The sequence below is a fragment of the Danio rerio genome, chromosome 9, assembly GCF_052040795.2.
Source record: "Danio rerio strain M-AB ecotype USA chromosome 9, GRCz13ab, whole genome shotgun sequence".
NCBI classification, from domain to species: domain Eukaryota; kingdom Metazoa; phylum Chordata; class Actinopteri; order Cypriniformes; family Danionidae; genus Danio; species Danio rerio.
In genome coordinates this window covers 57,428,697-57,448,047 of record NC_141029.1, presented here as the reverse complement: position 1 = coordinate 57,448,047, position 19,351 = coordinate 57,428,697, and the positions used below count along the sequence as shown (strand labels likewise).

Below are 19,351 nucleotides of genomic sequence, written 5' to 3'. Positions count from 1 at the left end.
TACTGTTGAATAGATCTAATATTTACACATTTGCTTGGGGAAGGACTGATGGGGGTAGTTACATTACTATTACTATTTTCCATAACGTCCAGGCCCGGCCCTAACCAATTTAGCGCCCTAGGCAAGATTTCAGGTGGCGCCCCGTCACATCGCAGTAAACTCCACTGCTAGTGTAGTCATAAGAAACTAAACAGCTTTTTTATCGATTACTACAAGCTGGGAAAACGTCAGATAAATATGCCAATGCAGTTAACATTATTGCTGAATAGATCTAATATTTACACATTTGCTTGAGGAAGGAATGAAGGGGTAGTTACATTACTATTGCTATTTTCCAAAACATCTATGCCCTTCCATAACATTAGCTGACGTAAAACTAACAGACAGCACTATAGCTATTTAATGATTAGCAATGTTATGTCATGTCTATCAACGTTGGGATGTTAAAATATGGGACAACAAATAGCTTCAAATAATAGAACAACAGCAAACAATAGAAAATATTGACAATAAAATAAAAGGTTTAACCTATTAAAATCAATGGCCTATACAGAAATTAAATAAAGCTATAAAATCCATTTAACTTTTAATTGTATTTGCATATTGATTAAAGTTACTATTGTTATTTAGTGAAGAGCAGCAAATTAATCTCTCATTGTGTTTTGTTTGATAACAGAGGTGTTCATGTAAGAATGCACAGATCTATAATGAATGAATGAATGAAGCATTCGACTACTTTAGGAACTGTTGTGCTCATTTAAGAGAAAATTAGTTGTGTTTAAAATAAAACACGCAGGATGGAGCAAAAAACAAAAACAAAGAAAAAATAAGCACTTTTCCGACGGTCCCTTACTGAGAGCACCACTCAGCGCGAGCTCTACCGGCTAAACGCAGATTGCGAGGGCTTAAACGGAGCAGTGCTCGTAATGTCGAGCGAAAAAAAGGAAAAAGACAGCGGTGAAACATCACCAGCTTTGTCTTTTGTAGGAAACACACTTTAGATCTTTTTAGGGTAAAAGGTTTTTGAGTTATTGCCGTCAACTGTACTGGTTTTGATTCACCGCAATGTAAATTTAGCTGAATAAAGTAAATTTAGACCCACAGTTTGAAAACCCCTGGATTATATCACTGTATTTTCTGCTATTTATTGCAATAACTATATTACTGAAGATACTACATATGTATAAACATATGAAGAAGTCCTGTATCTAAATGCATTTATTTTTATTGTTATATTTTATATAACATTTATATATATATATACATATGCATATACATATATATATATATATATATATATATATATATATATATATATATATATATATATATATATATATATACCTTTAACACTGGTATTTATTGCAATTATGATATGATTGATGATACTACATATGGTTCCACTGAGAGAGCCAAAATGTCCTGTATTTTTGGACATTTGTATATTTATTTAGGCAAGACAATGTATGTATTTTTTTTATTTAGTGCCATGTTAGCAACCAAGGCTATCTTCATGGCAGGAATCTTTCAACAATAAATATACAATTTAAAAATTAACAAACAAAATAAAACATAAATTAAATAAGATTTTTTGTGTTAATACATGATAAAAATTCTAAAATCTTTTCTGGTTTCACTTTGTCAAAAATGTCCTTAAAAGAGTTAATTTCATAAAAAGTCCGTCTGGAATCAGTAAAAGCAGGACAGTCCAGTAAAATATGTTTTACAGTAATAGGAGTTTTGCAGCACAAACACTGAGTAGGTTTTCACCTTCGAGCAAAAAACCATGTGTAATTCTCATATGCCCAATACGACATCTGGTAAAAACTACTTGATCAAATCGATTCTTAAAATGTCTTAAAATTCTGTGTGAAACTTCAGGTTGGATTTCATGTAGTTTATTGTTTTCTAATGCATCCCATTCCTTTTGCCACTTGTTTAAAATGTAAGCCTCGATAAAAGGTTTCATCTCTGATGGAGGAATTCGGCATTTGTTTACTACTTGCTTCAAAGCATCTTTAGCAGCTGCATCAGCTCGCTCATTGCCTGAAAGCCCGAGTTTGTATGTTCTCCCCGTGTTGGCGTGGGTTTCCTCCGGGTGCTCCGGTTTCCCCTACAGTGCAAACACATGCACTATAGCACACATGCGCTATAATATAAATATACAAATAAAGGTGAACTGAATTGAATTACAGGGGAATTGATTAACTAAACTGGCCGTAGTGTATGAGTAAATGAGTGTGTATAGGTGCTGCTTAGTGTTGAGTTGCGGCTGGAAGTGTATCCGCTGCGTAAAGTATATTCTGGAATAGTGATTAATAAAGGAACTAAGCCGAAAAGAAAATTAATATAAGAATATGATTGATTCATATTTATCCATTGAGAGACAAAAGAAAGTTCTGTATCTCTGGAGAAAAGTGCTAATATATAGTCATCTAGTCTCAAATTTATTCCAATAAGCAAATTATAGGCAATAATTTATATGCATCTATTGATAGACGACAAGTCCTGTATCTTTGGAAATACTGTTAATTCTTGTATTTAACAAAAACAGTATTCAATCCAGCTAACATATTAGCCTCCTCCTTCATTCTGTCATAATAAAAATATATAATAAACAATATTCACATATTTCATATAGTTATTTCAAGCACTCGACTGGTGTTTTGCAGTGAGTTTAGAGTGAAATTATGTCAGTAAATAGTTTTTTTGTAAACAAAAGCCCAAACACGCAAATCTATTTGCTAAGTTAAAGTCTGAATTATTCACCAAATTTGAATTTTTTTCTTCTTAAATATTTCCCAAATGATGTTGAACAGATCAGGAAATGTTCACAGTGTGTCTGATAATATTTTTTCTTCTAGAGAAAGTCTTATTTGCTTTATTTCGGCTAAGAATAAAAGCAGTTATTAATTTAAGAACCATTTGAAGGTCAAAATTATTAGCCCCCTTAAGCCGTATATGTTTTCGACAGTCTACAGAACAAACCATCATTATACAATAACTTGCCTAATTACCCTAACCTGCCTAGTTACCCTAATTAACCTAGTTAAGCCTTTAAATGTCACTTTAAGCTGAATACTAGTGTCTTGAAGAATATCTAGCCTAATATTATGTGCTGTCATCATGGAGAAGAGAAAATAAATTAGTCATTAGAAATGAGTTGAAAACTATTATGATTAGAAATGTGCAGGAAAAAAAATGCTCTCCGTTAAACAGAAATTGGGGGAAAAATAAACAAGGGGGTGAATAATTCTGACTACGACTAAATATATATTGCAAATGATAATATAAAAATCGCCCATCCCTAGAAAAGCCAATGTAATATAATGCATCATTTGCAGCTCCAGCATGCTTTGATTTGAGCACACAGTAGTTGATTTCCAAGCACAAATGCATGAAATAATCAAACACACACAATCACTTCAGTGCGAGAGTAAGGCCCTGTCCACACAAACACGGATATTTTTAAAGCCATTTTTTTTCCTATGCGGTTTGGCTGTTTGTCCACATGAAAACTCAACATCCGGTGGCTGAAACTAAAACTTTCTAAAACCTTTAACCAGGGTGAAGACTTTTCAAAACTCCAGCCACAGTATAAGGGTGCTTTCACACCTGTGAATGGATTCAGTTGTTCTGAAACAGAGATTACAAATGTTACATTGTTGCTCTTTGCTCTTGGAGCGGTTCGCTTTCACACTGCAAAGTTTCTAATCGCACTAAAAGAGCTAAAACAAGTCACGTGCGAGTAAACTCTCCTCACATTGGTCAGAGTGTCAGGGTTTATTTTGCAGCGTCCCGCTCAGCTGTCAGGAGAGGTGGTGGTTTGGTGGTGATTGACAGGGTGCGCGACGTGTCTGAGGAGAGATGCGGTGGGGAGGGGTGAGAAGGGTGCGCGACGATGCCTATTTGAGTACCGGGAGGGAGACGCGAGATTACCGGGAGATCATCACTTGTTTGCGGGCATCCGGAGACTCGCGAAACTTCCCGCTCTACTCATAATTCTCTCTTCATATAGCCGTATGCCTTTACATATCCATAAAACACTGTGATATAACCGCGCTCGGATCGTATCGCTTTCTCACTGCAATCGATCCACTCCAGGGTTCGTTTTAATCAAGCCGAGACCACCTCATTCAAGCGATCTCGGAGTGATTACTTTGGCTCGGATCCGAAAGCGATTGCTGGTTTCACATATGCCAAACAAACCGCGCTAACTGGGCAAACGAGACAGGTTCCCAAACAAAAGTCTAGGTGTGAAAGCACCCTAAGATTCTTTCTTCTGTTTAAGTTTCTTTCTAGTGTTGAACACAAACGACAATATTTTGAGGAAAGCCTGTAACCATTGACTTTCATAGTAGGGAAAACAAACACTTCGGAAGTCAACTGTTACCGTTTTCCTACATTCTTCAAAATATCTTGTTCAACAGAAGAAACAAAGTCAAACAGGTGTAAAATAAGTCAAGCGGGATTAAATAATGACAGAATTTGGGTGAACTGTCCTATTAAAGTCTTCAGAAAGTAAATCATCATGACTATCATCCTCATGTTTATTCAGTGTTTATGCAAATTCACTTGAATTTGCTTTGTACAAGTCTTTCTTAAAGGCATAGTTCATCAAAAACATGTCTTTTTTCAGTATTCTCACATGCTTTAAAGCCTTTGAGTTACATCTGTTTAAACACAAAGGAAGATAGTTTGACTTGTTTTCCCCTACAATGGAAGTCGATGGTTACTGATTTCCAGCATTCTTCTAAATATCTTCTTTTGTGTTTTAGTGGAATAAAGAAACTCTGAAATGGGCGAGTAAATGATGATTCGAATTGTCACATTTTGGCGAACTCTCCCTTTAGCATGCACCACAGTGCACTTTTGCTTTACTATGTGGATGGAGACTTTTCTTAAACCGAAGGTGGAAACTCGGTGTATAAAATCACCCGTGTACATGTGGACATGGCCTAAATGTGAAATATACTGCACCTTCTTTGGTTTGATGGATTGGTCGGCGTTGAAACTGGACTCTAGAGTCTCTTTGGACTCCGATTCGGCATCTTTAAGGTCACTTTCATCCTCGCTGATGATTGGACCGTTTTCACAGATCGGAGACTGGAAGTCATCGTCCGGCAGAGGCGGATAACTGTACTTGAACTGGTCCTGTAACATAAAACGCACAGACACAATATTAATAATAATGACTAGAGCTGCAGAATACATGGCGTCAGCATCGATATCACAATGTGTGCATCTGCAATCGTCCCACTACAGGATCTGTCATGTACACTGTTGACTCAAAATTGCAAGGCAGTTTACTGGAGTTTATTTTTGTTGACTCTGCAAGGCAAGTTGCCCTACAAGTTATCAATAGGCCTGTCACACTTGATGCAGTCATTTTAACAGTTTAATAATAAAGCATTGGAATCAGAATGCAAAAACGCATATCCTAAATTAATAATAATAATAAATGTTAACACAAAAATCCAAGGTAAAGAGCAGGGGTCAGCAACCCGCGGCTCTTTAGCGCTGCCCTTGTGGCTCCCTGGAGCTTTTTCAAAAATGTTCAAAAAGATGGGGGAGGTTAATATATATTTTTGTTTTAATATGATTTCTATAGGAGGACAAACATTTTTAACGTTTTCAAATGCTGTAAAAGTGTGAATTAATATTTAATTTCAACCTGCGACACAGGTTTCTATGAGCAGGGCGGGATGCCAGGCAGGTGGCTGTTGTAAACAAACCGGGAGATAATAAAGCATGGAAAACCGTTCACAGATGGTGACTACATGAAGGAGTCATTCATCAACATATTAGAACACCTATTTGCAGAATTCAAAAACAAAATCAAGATAACACAAAAAATTCAAGATATACCTCTCTCCGCTAAGACAGTGAAGGAAAGGGCTATTAAAATGGCAGGTAACATCACCGATCAGCAAACCAAGGACATTAATTCAGTGCCAGCAGGGGCGCAACTGCACACTTACTGATGGGTATGCGGCTTCAACTTTTCCGCGCCCCCCTTCAATCCAACTATATTTTATAAACAGGCAAGTGATAAAATGTGGAAAATATTTCCATCAATAAATTAAAGATATTTTTTCATAAAGATATCAATATGCTTCAAAAAATACAGTTTCGCAGTTCTGAACACAACTGAAATAGTATGAAGTAGTAAAAGGTATAATTACATTAAGCATTTGAAGTCGCAAAGAAATGCATCTCATACCTCCCCAAATTTCGTCTCAGTTTAATTTTACCTTACTAAATGATTATAGCACCTTGACTAGCCTCGCTTTTGGACTTTTTGTACTACATTTGTCAAAACAAAATCATAGACATGGGAGTCCTAAAGGGCAAAAGAACATTGCGATTACTTTTCACATGCATACTGTGAGAAGTGTAAGGTCTGTCTTTGCAAGAACAATTGACTGAAACTGCTAAAAGTGAAATAAAAAAAGACTGTCAAATGTTTAGTGTAAAAAAAAAAAAAACAGAAACAAACTGTGTGAAATGTTCTATTTAATTGAAATGTTATAACTTTGTTTGTCGCTAAAATTAAAATAGATTTGAGCTAAGAAGTTACCAAAAGGCCTCATGAATCAATATGATACATAATAAATTCATAAAAACATGTATATGGTATGAAAATTGGGGGGGGGGGGGGGGGGGGTGGTGGTGGATTGATTTTTTAATTTAATAAAATACAATATTATACGCGTATAAAATGCTAAATAAACATTTTTAACTATATATATATATATATATATATATATATATATATATATATATATATATATATATATATATATATATATATAATTATTAATATATACTATTTGAAACTTTTAATATGAATAATTTAAAAAATAGTTGTGGCACAATGGCGCCCCCCATGTGTGGCGCCCCTATGCGCCGCATATACTGCATACCCCCTTTTTGCGCCACTGAGTGCCAGCATACTCAATTGCCTGTGATGTGACCGATGTTCAATGCGCTTTTATGCAGGTATGTGAACTCTGATGGGCCGCAAGAAGAAATGATCAAATTAATACCACTGAAAGACCAGAGGCTGTGCTGAAGTGTTTAAATGACAACCAAATAAACACCAACCACCTGATTTCAGTGGCTATTCAATCATGAAGGCTCATTATGTATTTGTAGCCAACTTAGTCATTTTTATAGTAGGCTAATCTAGTTACTATAGTTACATACAGCATGTGTTTCCTTCATTATAAGGCTTATATAAGGCTTTACATTTTTTGCGGCTCCAGACATATTTGTTTTTTTGTGGTCCAATATGGCTCTTTCAACACTTTGGGTTGCCGACCCCTGGTAAAGAGTAACAGAGGCAGCGATATCTGTTACCAGATCTGTTTTCTACGGTGGCCGGGAAGTACAAAACAACATTACAAAGTTTGAAACACTTTTATAAAGCTCGAGACAAATTTGCATTTTGAAAAACATTTTTACGTGTCATCAGACACAATTACAGAGGAAAAACAATTTTACCAACGACAAAACAAATGTACATTTTAGAAAACAAATTAACAAGACGCAAAACACTTTTACAAATCCTGAAACAAATTTACAATTACAGATCGAACTTCATATCGGACTTGCATGATGTGTGTGTGCTGGCGCTCACGGGCTGTTTCACGGGCACACGCAAAGCTTGACGGTAAACAAACCAAGGCTTATCATAAGCATCTTATGGATAATTATCTACACGGTTGGCGTTAAGATAAACATATAAACATTATCTGACTAACATCTAGCAGCTAAATGTGTCTGGGAAAATATTTAAAGGCTTTTATTTTCATAAACCACGCGTACGTGAATGCGTCTGACTGTTCTGATTGGCTAAAGCAGGCTTCTCATGTCAGCACGTTCTAGACGTGGACGCGCTCTTTCCGGCAGTCTTCCTTCTGCGTTTACACAGCGCAGCATTCCGGCAAATTACCGGTAATGCTACTTCTCTTTCCGGAAAATAAATAGCCAGAATGAATTTACCAGTATTTTTAAAAAGGGCCTGTTCACACACACACACCTTTCCGGAAAATTGCCGGTAATTTTCCGGAAAGGTCTGTATGTGTGAAAGGGGCTTTTGACTGCCATTACCCCCAGATGGGACCATCTCGTTGCAAAGAAACAAGCTCAGGGCTCCCATTGATTTAGCGTTACGGACAGTTTCTGATGTTATAATATGTCATATTGTTGGAGCAATGTGTTAATAAAGTTATTACTTCCTAATGTTATAATAGCATTGTAATGTTGAAGCAATGTGCTAAGAAAGTTCCATATGAGTACTCAATGGATTCACGTTTATTATTATTATTACTATTTTCTCAACCCCCCGGTCCGCAGTAAAATTGTCAAGAGTTGACCGGTCCGCAGTTAGAAAAAGGTCGGGGACCACTGCATTATGGGATTGAAAGTGGCACGAAAAAGCGTTGAGAACAGCCGAGAGATTCAGTAAGGTTGGGCATTTCTAGACTTAATGCAAATGTAAAGTAAAATGTTTTTGCTTGAATAAAAGCAGTTTCTAATTGTTTTAAAGCCATTTTAAGGTCAATATTATTCGCCCCCTTCAGCAATATTAGTGTTGGATTGTCTCCAGAACAAACCACTGTTATACAATGACTTGCCTAATTACCCTAACTTTACCCTAAATACCCCAGTCAAGCCTTTAAATGTCAATTTAAGCTGAATACTAGTGTCTTGAAAAATATCTAGTCTAATATTATGTGCTGTCATCATGACAAAGAAAAAATAAATCAGTTATTAGAGAGGAGTTATTAACACTATTATGATTAGAAATGTGTTGAGAAAATCTGCTCTCCCTTAAACAGAAAATGCTAAAAAAATATAGAAGAATTCAAATTTACCAGGATGGTGAATAATTCTGACTTAAACAGTATATACTGTCCTACTTAAGGCAAACAAGCTCCTCTAATTTTCGCGTACCGTTCCTCCCATGTATGGTGGAAGGTGTTCGGGGCCCACAAACGTCTGGATGTCACTCTTGGAGACAAACTTGAGTTTACTGATGGCATCAGGGCCGAGCCACGTCTTCACGATCTTCCAGGCAGCTGCGTGAACGAATCAAAACATCACGACCAATGAAATGAATCAATACACACATCTGTCGTTCACAGCAGCCAATCACAACTCACCATTCATGATCCAAGGCATCTCGTACATGATCATTTTGGCTAAGATGAAAACAAAAACACAAAGAAGGAAGAAGGTTTAATAACATCAAATGCTTGGTTGTGTATATATATATATGTTCTGACCTAAATTCAAAAAACAATGTCAAGATGCAAACATTTAGACTTTAAAACACCACGAATGAATGAAAACCTCTGTGGAAATTCAGATTCTTATTGGCTGTTGTGATTTTCCTCTCTTGTCTTCCAGCATTAGTGTTTATTTTCAGCTAACAGCCCCTTTTAGAGAGGCGGAACTAAAGATAGTAAAGGCCTCATCTGATTGGTCAGAATTGGATAAACAACTTATGCATGCAGCACAAGTGCTTGGCACATAAAATTAACTTAATTTACTGCACTTCTCTGCTATATGGATATCGCATGTATTATTATCGCAATACTGTTTTTCCATATATCCTGCAGTCCTGTAAATTACTATATTTTATTCAATGATTCAACAGTAGCATCAGTTTACAAGTCTTTTAAGTCATTTTAACATCACCGCTTCTTACCTCACCCAAAACAATTCTTTCTTTAATAACTCTGCAATAATCATACAATCATGACTTTATTGCAACCTTAAAACATCATTGTTTGCCGTGATGGTGGCGCTAGAGGGTTTCACGTACAGAGGCTAAAATTGGTGCAGTTAATGTTAAGATATTTTGCTATAAATGTGCCAATTTTCACAACGTTCCTATATTTGGTTATTGGGAAAGTTGAATTAAAGCACAATATACTCACAAAGAAACTTTGGGTAGTACACTTTGAAGCAGCTTATGATGTACTTCACAAAGTCCATGTCCTAAAAGGAAAAAAAAAACATGGCAAAAAAAGAATTTAGTTAGGTACATTTACATTTAGTCATTTAGCAGACACTTTTATCCAAAGCGACTTACAAATGAGGACAAGGAAGCAATTTACACAACTTTTTTTTCTTTTTTGTAGTTAGTGGAGGAGTCAGAGCGGGAATTGCAGATTAGTAAGTGAAGTGGAGACTAAATAGTTGAGTTTTTAGTTGTTTCTTGAAGACAGCGAGTGACTCTGCAGTTCTGATGCAGTTAGGGAGTTCATTCCACCAACTGGGCAGATTGAATGCGAGAGTTCGGGAAAGTGATTTCTTCCCTCTTTGGGATGGAACCACGAGGCGACGTTCATTCACAGAACGCAAGTTTCTGGAGGGCACATACATCTGCAGAAGTGAGAGCAGATAAGAAGGAGCAAAGCCAGAAGTCACTTTGAATCAAACATCAGAGCTTTGAATTTGATGCGAGCAGCAACTGGCAGCCAGTGCAAACGGATGAGCAGCGGAGTGACATGTGCTCTTTTAGGTTCATTAAAGACCACTCGTGCTGCTGTGTTCTGGAGCAGCTGAAGAGGCTTGATAGAGTTAGCTGGAAGCCCGGCTAGTAGAGAGTTGCAATAGTCCAGTCTGGAGAGAACAAGAGCTTGAACAAGGAGTTGAGCTGCATGTTCAGATAAGAAGGGTCGGATCTTTCTGATGTTATAGAGTGTGAATCTGCACGATCGAGCAGTTCTAGAAATGTGGTCAGAGAAGTTTAGTTGGTCATCAATCGTTACTTCAAGGCTTTTCACCATTTTGGATGCAGTAATGGTTGCCCCGTCCATCTGGATTGAAAAGTTATTGGCAGAAACTTCAAGCATTTCCGTTTACGTGAGGTTAAGCTGAAGATGATGATCTCTCATCATATGATCTTTCATTCATAGTTAATTTTATTTGTCCCTGTAGGGAAATTTAATTTGCAGCAAACAAACACTCAAAAAAAAAAAAAAGAGACTTCTGACATTTCACATTTGGTGTATGTGTATATATATATATATATATATATAGGAGTTGCACAAATAATCGTAAAAAGATGGTGATCTCGATTCGACCCCCTAGACGATCTTAATCCAGCATTTCTATAATTCTGTCAATCATATTTTCAAGTTCATCGGAGAAGTAATGGTGGCCGCACAAGTCTTCATATTGTTTTACATACGTTGTTCAGCAATGCGTCACCTCCAAATGGTGTTAAAAGAGTCACATGCTGTATTTATAAGATATAATTCACCTTTTCTGTCTTCATGTAATGTATTTACGACCGCAAAATAACACGTGACGTGAGCTGACCATCAGCTGTTACCACAGGGAGGGCGGGCGGGCATGCCCGCGCCTCTGAATGAAGTCTTCTTTAGTGAACAGATCCTGCATAGGCTGTGAATAACAGGTGATAAAGTTGTAAATAACATTTAGTTTGTGACACAGAGTGATCGTTTAGGAGCTGCGCGGGAAGTGAACCGCTCTTAGCAGTGAAATTGAAACCGAAAGCGCACAGTGTTTCCAGATGTAGCTGACTGATTCCAGCTCAAAAAGTATCCAAAACCCACCGAAATGCAAAAATACCCACCCAGTCTTCTGTATTCGCGAAAATCACGCCAGTGACAGAGTTTAAGCAGAAAATGACAGATTGTAAGCAAATGACTCAAACACAATATTTTAACATCAGAATCATCAGAATTAATGACCAGGACACATCTAAAGTCTGTTCAAGTCCACCATTCCAAGTCTATACAACATTGAGCATTTTAACCAACAGTACAGCTACACAAAGATTATTGCTGTTTTACCACATGTTTGAGAATAATAATAGCCCACTCATATTAACCTTTATTTTACATCTGCAGAATCCTGAGAAAAATCCTGATTTTTTAAAAATTGGGATTCTTTTTTTCAGAATTGTGCAGCTCTAATATATATATATATATATATATATATATATATATATATATATATATATATATATATATATATATATATATATATATATATATATATATATAATAATTCCTTACATTTATATAGCGCTTTTCTGGTCACTCAAAGCGCTTTACACACAATGGGGGGAATCGCCTCATATATATATATACCTTATTTAAAAACATGGTACCTGTACTCTTAACAAATACCCAGTCTACTAGCCATCAACCGTGGGAGGAGAAATTTAAAAAACTGTATTTATTTATTTGCTTGGGTATAAATAATTTTTCCCCTATTTCTTACACAGCTGGGAACACAATTGGAAGTTGTTTGATAAAGGATGTTTCTTATCATTGACCCTCATGATAGCCTTATTTAGTACTCTTTCTTTGTATATACCATCAATGCTCTTTAGTTTGATTCCCAGCAACTTTCTGGCTGTTGTTACCACCTTCCCCAGTGACCTCTTCTGGGCCTCAGAAGCATTTCCATACCAACAGATCACACATAATATTGCAACACTTTCAACAAAAGCACTATAAAACATGATCAGCAATGTGTTGTCAACATTAAAAGACAATACTTTCTTGAAGAAGTACATTCTCTGTTAAGCTTTTTCCTTACACAGTCAGTCCATACATCCCCCTTAGCTTATCATCCAACAACACATGCAAATATTTACATTTAGTTACTAACTGGATTTGCTCCCCATTAATTACCATGGGATGTGCTCTCTCTCTCTCTCTCTGAACTCAATAACCATCTCCTTAGATTTAGAAATGCTTAGGAGAAGACTTACAGTACTGTCAACAGTACAAAGTACTGTCTTTGCTGTCTTAAAGGAGTTTAACCCTTATGTATTGTTCAGATTGACTCCCCTTTGGTCTGTTTTTGCCATATTGAATCCAATTATAATCACATTTTTGATTGTGAAGCCATGACAGCATTAAATCATGCATTCTTGATTGTTGCTGTTTTTTTCTGTTGGGAAAAGGTACAATTTGCCATCTTTACGGTTGTTTAATGCAGGGGTTCCCAAACTTTTCAGCCCGCGACTCCCAAAATAACAATGTCAGTGATTCACGACCCCCATTTTTCAAGGTGGTTATACTGTAAATATATAAATGTTGCAGACAAGACTATAGGCATATATAAACATGAGCATATTGACAACACAACATTGCAACAGTCTATAAACTATATAATGTTTTTTTATAGTCATTTATTAATTTAAATAAATTTTTATATAAAAATTAAAGGCTGATGACTGATTTTTATTTGTATGCTGTTACTTCTTTAACGCAACGATTAACTCTCTTCTGTGGGTTATGAATAAAATATGGCAATTCAAATAGTTTAATGAAATTGATTTGAGTTTTGGAAATCACCAAGCGACCCCTTGTCATTGTCCCACGACGCCCCAGGGGGTCCCGACCCCCACTTTGAGAACCTCTGGTTTAATGCAGTGTTTCTCAACTGGTGGGTCGCGGGAACATTTTCAGTGGGTTGCGGAGTGTGTGATCAAAAGTTTAATTTTTTACTTATTTTGCTAAGATCTGACTTTTATTTTGAAATGTGCATGCGACAACCGTACTGTTTGACATGTGAAATTTCAGCGATAGAACAACCCCGAATATGTAAAGTGTGGATTTACATGTATTGACGACAAAAAGGACTTAAAACCTCAGTGTGTCATATGCAGTGAGGTGCTCTCACAAGAGAGCACAAAACCTTCTAAATTAAAATGACATTTTGAAACCAAACATCCCAGTTGCAAGGACAAACCTGTGGACTATTTTCAAAGTTGACTCCAATAGCTGAGGGCATCACAAAAGTGCCGAACATATTCATATTCAAAACAAGTACAGACACTCCGCTCATCTTACTGTGCTCACCGTGTAGCCAAGGCCAAGAAAGCGAGAAGGGCCTGGCTGCAGACCTGGTGCAGTGCAATCTGGGCTGCATCCAATGCTTTTTAATGGGCTTTAATGGGCTTTTTTTTCCAAAAACAAACAAATATACAGTTGAAGACAGAATTATTCGACAAATATTATTAGCAAGGACTTTTTAGAAGATTTTTTCCTGTTTTTTTCTTTCATAGAAAGTCACTTTTTTTGTTTACGCTTGGCTGAGATAAAGAAAATATTTCTGAAAACTGCTGTGGTCAATATTATTAACCTCTTAAGAAATTCCTTTATTGGCTACAGAACACTGCTGGCAAATGACTTGCCAAATCAACCTAAAATGGCACTTTTAGCTGAATACTAGCAAATTATTAGCAAAATTATGTAGTGATAAATATTGTAAAATAATGAACATTTCACGGCAGGGCTAATAGTTTAGCCTTCAACTGTGTTTAAAATAAATAAATAATAACAAAATGACAATAAAACAATCATATCAGTATTACTAAAACAACGCTTGCTCAGTTTACTGACCCACTTCAAAGAGACTAATCAAGTTCAGCAGTAAATCTGCTGCTAATCCACTGGTTAATTAAACTGTCAAAGGTCACCATGAGGAGACGAATCTAACAGAACGCAAGACTGCGAATGAACAAAGGCAAACACTACACACACCAATCCATCTCAAGACTGCTGACTGTCTACTATTCTGATCTGGATGGGTTGTGCAATGTTTACTGAACACTCGAGTAACCTTTAGCTTAGTTTTCGTAAGCAGAGTCATTCCTGGGGCCACAATATTTCACATTATTGACTTTCCAATGAAGGTTTGTTTTAGGGAATTGAAAGAGTGGATTTCATATGGAATATTTACATGAAAACTAAATCTTGACATGGACAATGTTCGATATATTTGGAGATATTCTGAATTACAGTGAACTCTATAAGTATCTGTAAATATTACATGTAGCTGTATAAACATTGCAAGACGCAGAAAGATATGAAGCAAATGATCTATTTTTAGTGTTATAAAGGTACAATCACACAAAGTCATATTTGTTTTCGATGATGGCAGCGCTTGAGGGTTTTATGTAGAGAAGCTAGAGTTGGTGCACAATGTTTGGATCTTTTAAATGAAAGAATGTGCCAAATTTCACAATGTTCCTTCACAATACATTTACTAGATTATATGGTATTATATAACATGAAATGCACATATACAGGTACATTTTTGTCTTCACAATAAACCATCTACTTTTATGAAACGGTTTTGAAAAATAACACATTATATCAGTTAAGTAAAAGCACATTTAGGGACATTTTGCCTAACAAATTATCTTAAAGACTACCACTGTACTATTATTGTGTGTTCAGTTAACAGAGTTTGGACGGAACATCTATTTTCTGTATTATTTATAATTTCAGTAATTAAAAAAACACATTTTGTGTAATTCTGCATCAGGTCAACTCTTTTTAAAAAGGCAGCACAATCTGTAAAGCACTTATAGAAAAAGCATGCGACTTGTTCGAAGTGATGTCTCTTCAAGAGGCGGAAAACTCTGGAAGACATTGAGATGTGTCATTATTTTTCTCTCATTAATATCACCAATAGTAGATTAATTATGCCAATTCTGTTATCGTGATATTTCAGTGAATTTTTCATTCAGTTTTGATAAATGCATATAATTTTATATAATAAAAACTATATAATAGTTTTAGACATGCCATGTGCTATCTGGGCTGGGGTAAGAACTTTGAGCTAATACACATAATGGTCTAAAATGTCAACTCTGTTAGTGGTTTAAAAAGTTTACAACAAGTTAAACTGCAATTAGACACAAAATCGAATGTTACCCATCGCAATTAAGCAGCTTGCATTATTTTACATGATGTATTGGTTACTATATACATTTGTTCTAAAAAAAAAAAAAAAAAAAAATCCCTGTTTAAGGAAAAATGAATGAAAATGCATGAAAATGTGCCCACAATTCTGGAATGAATTATATCAAAAGAGCTACAATCATGCAAATAAAGTCATCATTTAAACTGATGGTGGCGCTAGAGGGTTTTAGGCAGAAGTGCCCAAATTGGTGCAATTAATGAGAAGACGCTTTCCAATAAATGTACCAAATTTTATGCCATCACTCTAAATGGTTTTTGGGATTTCAAAAATTAAAACAAGACTGATCGTGAAACGTTAAGCTTACAGAAACAATTTAACAAGTACAAATCAAACTTGATCTCAGGAAACATTTCATTTTAGTTCAGATATATCCAATTAAAACAGATCTCCTGAATACAGAAATGACTGTCCTTCACATTATAAAATAGCTGAAAATATACCCACAATTCTAGAATCAATCATAAATAGATAAATCATAAATAAACAGCTACAATCATGCAAATAACGTCATCGATTGAACTCATGGTGGCGCTAGAGGGTTTTAGGCAGAGATGCTAAAATTAGTGCAATTAATATGGAGACCCTTTGCATAAATCTATCACACTTTATGAAATAAGAAACATTTAATTTTAGTTCAGATACACCAAACAAAGCAGATGTCCATAATAGACACCTCCACACGGCTGTCCTTCACACTCTAAAGTGTCTGAAAATGTGCCCACAATTCTGAAATGAATAATATCTAAAATGCTACAATTATAAAAACAAGTCATCATTTAAACAGATGACGGTGTTAGAGGGTTTCAGGCAGAGATTTGAACTCATGGTGGCGCTAGAGAGATTCAGGTAAAGATGCTAAAACTGGTGCAAATAATCAGTAGATGCTTTGCAATAAATATACCAAAATTTATTCCATTACTCTAAATAGTTATTAGGATATCCAAAATTCAACACAGGACAGATTGTGAAATGTTAAGCTCAAAAAAATGCATAAATAAAAGTAAATAAAAAAATAACTCTAAACCTAACAAGCACAAATCAAACTTGAACTTAAGTAACATTTCATTTACGTTCAGATCCATCCAGTTAAAGCAGATCTCCATAATACAGACACCTCCACACGACTGTCCTTCACATTATAAAGTGCCTGAAAATGTGCCCACATTTCATATGCATCATATGTAAAGAGCTACAACCACACAAAAAAAGTCACCATTTGAGCTAATGGTGGCGCTAGAGGATTTTAGGTAGAGATGCTAAAATTTATTGGACTTTTTCCAATAAATGTACCAAATTTAATGCCATCACTCTAAATGGATCTTGTGATTTCAAAAATTTGATCTCCATAATACAGACACCTCCACACGACCGTCTTTCACATTATAAACACGCAAAGCTCAAACAAAATACATGTATAAATGTAAAAGAAACAAAACCTCCCTTAACTAGCAAGCTTTAAATCAAACTTGAACTCAAGAAACATGTTATTTTAGTTGAGATACATCCAATCAAAGCAGATCTCCATAATACAGACGACTGTCCTTCACATTATAAACACGCAGAAGCAATCAGACGAGCATTAAAGAGAGCAAATTAAAGCAAACTCTAATTCCTCCATATAAAACTGGCATTAGGTTTGATTAGGCTGCGGCTTTGGCCTTCCGGCAGCATTAAAACCGCCGCGTTTCTGCGGCAGAATCATGAGACGAGGAGATTTGCCGTTTGACTGGAAATTCTCTGGGATTAAGCAAGCGGGTTGGATTGACCAAAGGGATTTAAAGGCCATGTTAATCTGCAAAGTGTTAAAGCAGTGAACGGCGCCTGTCCCTCTGCACCTTCCACTCATACAGCTAATGACCTTTAAATGTCTGCCGGAGGGTCAATTATGGCCCAAAACTAATCAGAGAAATGCACAACCAGCCTAATTTATGTCTTCGTGGGTTTATGGGGAAATACAGCCATGCACTCTTGTGACCTTAAAAAGAAAAGTGTGAAAACTAATTCTGAACTATTATATTGGGCTCTGACAATGTGCCTCAGGAAGATCATTTATTCAAATATTTATTAATATTTAATTAACATTATTTTGGTGTAAAACCAATATATTTAATGCTTCCATGTATTTTTTTTACTATTTAATAATGTTCCAAGAGTTCACACTTAGCTACCGCTTGATATAAGTTGCAAATTTGGCTTGCTGTCCCGGAAGAGAACCCTGAGCTCGGAGATACTTGAGCCCAGGGTTCCTGCAAGGTCATGTAGCATTACAGGGTTCGAGATCAGGTAGAGCTCGAGAGCTCCCCCTGGTAAAGGAGGAAAGGGGGGAGATAGGGTGAGGGGGGGAGGCTAATTAATCTGATTGGTCTAGCAATGATATCTAATTATACTAGCAATGATTATTGATGCAAGACTAGCCGTAATCAATCATATTATATGCGAATCAGAAGCCTCTACACTTATTTAAAGGCATCATGAAGTACAGTTTGTATATTCTCAGATACCCACTCATAATGTAATCAAGATTATTACATTAAAAACATCACAATTTAAGAGTAATTGACTATTTTCTGTGCTGTTTTTGAGCCTCAACAGTTTGAGTGGGCGTGGTCAACTGTAGATTCATAGGTAAATGCCCACTGCTCTGATTGGCTGACAGTTTTGCATATTAACAGAGCTAAACAGTCAGTGCTGTAAAAGTGGGAGTGGATCTTTTTTTGGAGGTGGGGCTTATCCACCCTATTACATCATCAGAAGCTTTGTTTACAATATAAGCTGATTTTACAGTGTAGATCTGATATAGAAAAAACCTACTATGTTACTGAGTCCAGACTCGGACATGTCGAACACGACGGTCAGCGGCATCCCTGGCTCGCGTTTGGCATAACGTTCCAACCAGAAGGCCACATAACGCTTCTTATCCAACACCGTCTTTGGGTCCTTAATGTGGAGCTTCACTTTGAACCAAACTGCAGTCAAAATAGACAGAGATACAGATGGAGGATCATTCATAACTCAGGGGAAACTCTGTGCAAGATAACAGTAACACACATTCACTACAGCAGAAATGCTAAAGTATATATTTATATATTACAGTCTAACATTTAGAGTAACAATAGTAATTCATTTGTATGCTAAACATTTTTGACATATAGAGATGAAGTCAGAATAATTCGCCCTAGTTAAATCTGAATTATTTTATATTTTTTCCCAATTTCAATTAAAAAAACAAAACACATATACACTTTAAAATTAATATTTTTATTATTATTATTAATTGTATTAGAAGTAGCACTCAAACTAAAAACATATATTATTGTTATTATCAAAATGATCAATGCATGTTTACCCCATGCTTTTTTCATCAAATGAACCTTTATTTATTTTGTTAATAGGATTATTTATTTATTATTATTATTATTATTAAACTGTTTTCCCCAAGCTTTCTGTCAACCAAAAAAGCTTTGATTTCTTTTTTTAATAATAATTATTATTATTATTAATATTAATAATAATTATTATTATTTTTAAAATATTTTCCCCAAACTTTTTTCAACCAAAACAGCTTTTATTTGATTTA

At 35.8% G+C, this 19,351-nt stretch overlaps 1 protein-coding gene across 5 annotated transcripts in view; it reads right to left on the bottom strand.

Moving 5' to 3' along the window:
* The window catches only part of mospd2 (motile sperm domain containing 2), a 70,637-nt gene that overhangs the window by 41,735 nt on the left and 9,551 nt on the right, over positions 1-19,351 (bottom strand). For 4 of the 5 annotated variants that reach the window (XR_015498819.1, XR_015498820.1, NM_001007293.3 and 1 more), the window contains exons 5-9: positions 18,586-18,740; positions 9,951-10,011; positions 9,171-9,209; positions 8,962-9,086; positions 4,981-5,154 (exon numbers count right to left, since the gene is read on the bottom strand). Coding sequence is in view for 3 of the 5 variants with exons in the window: in NM_001007293.3 (NP_001007294.3) it covers positions 4,981-5,154; positions 8,962-9,086; positions 9,171-9,209; positions 9,951-10,011; positions 18,586-18,740 (554 nt within the window). In the remaining 2 variants the exon portion in view is untranslated. The remainder of the gene's footprint in view (positions 1-4,980; positions 5,155-8,961; positions 9,087-9,170; positions 9,210-9,950; positions 10,012-18,585; positions 18,741-19,351) is intronic. The other variant, NM_001441542.1, reaches the window with a different exon arrangement.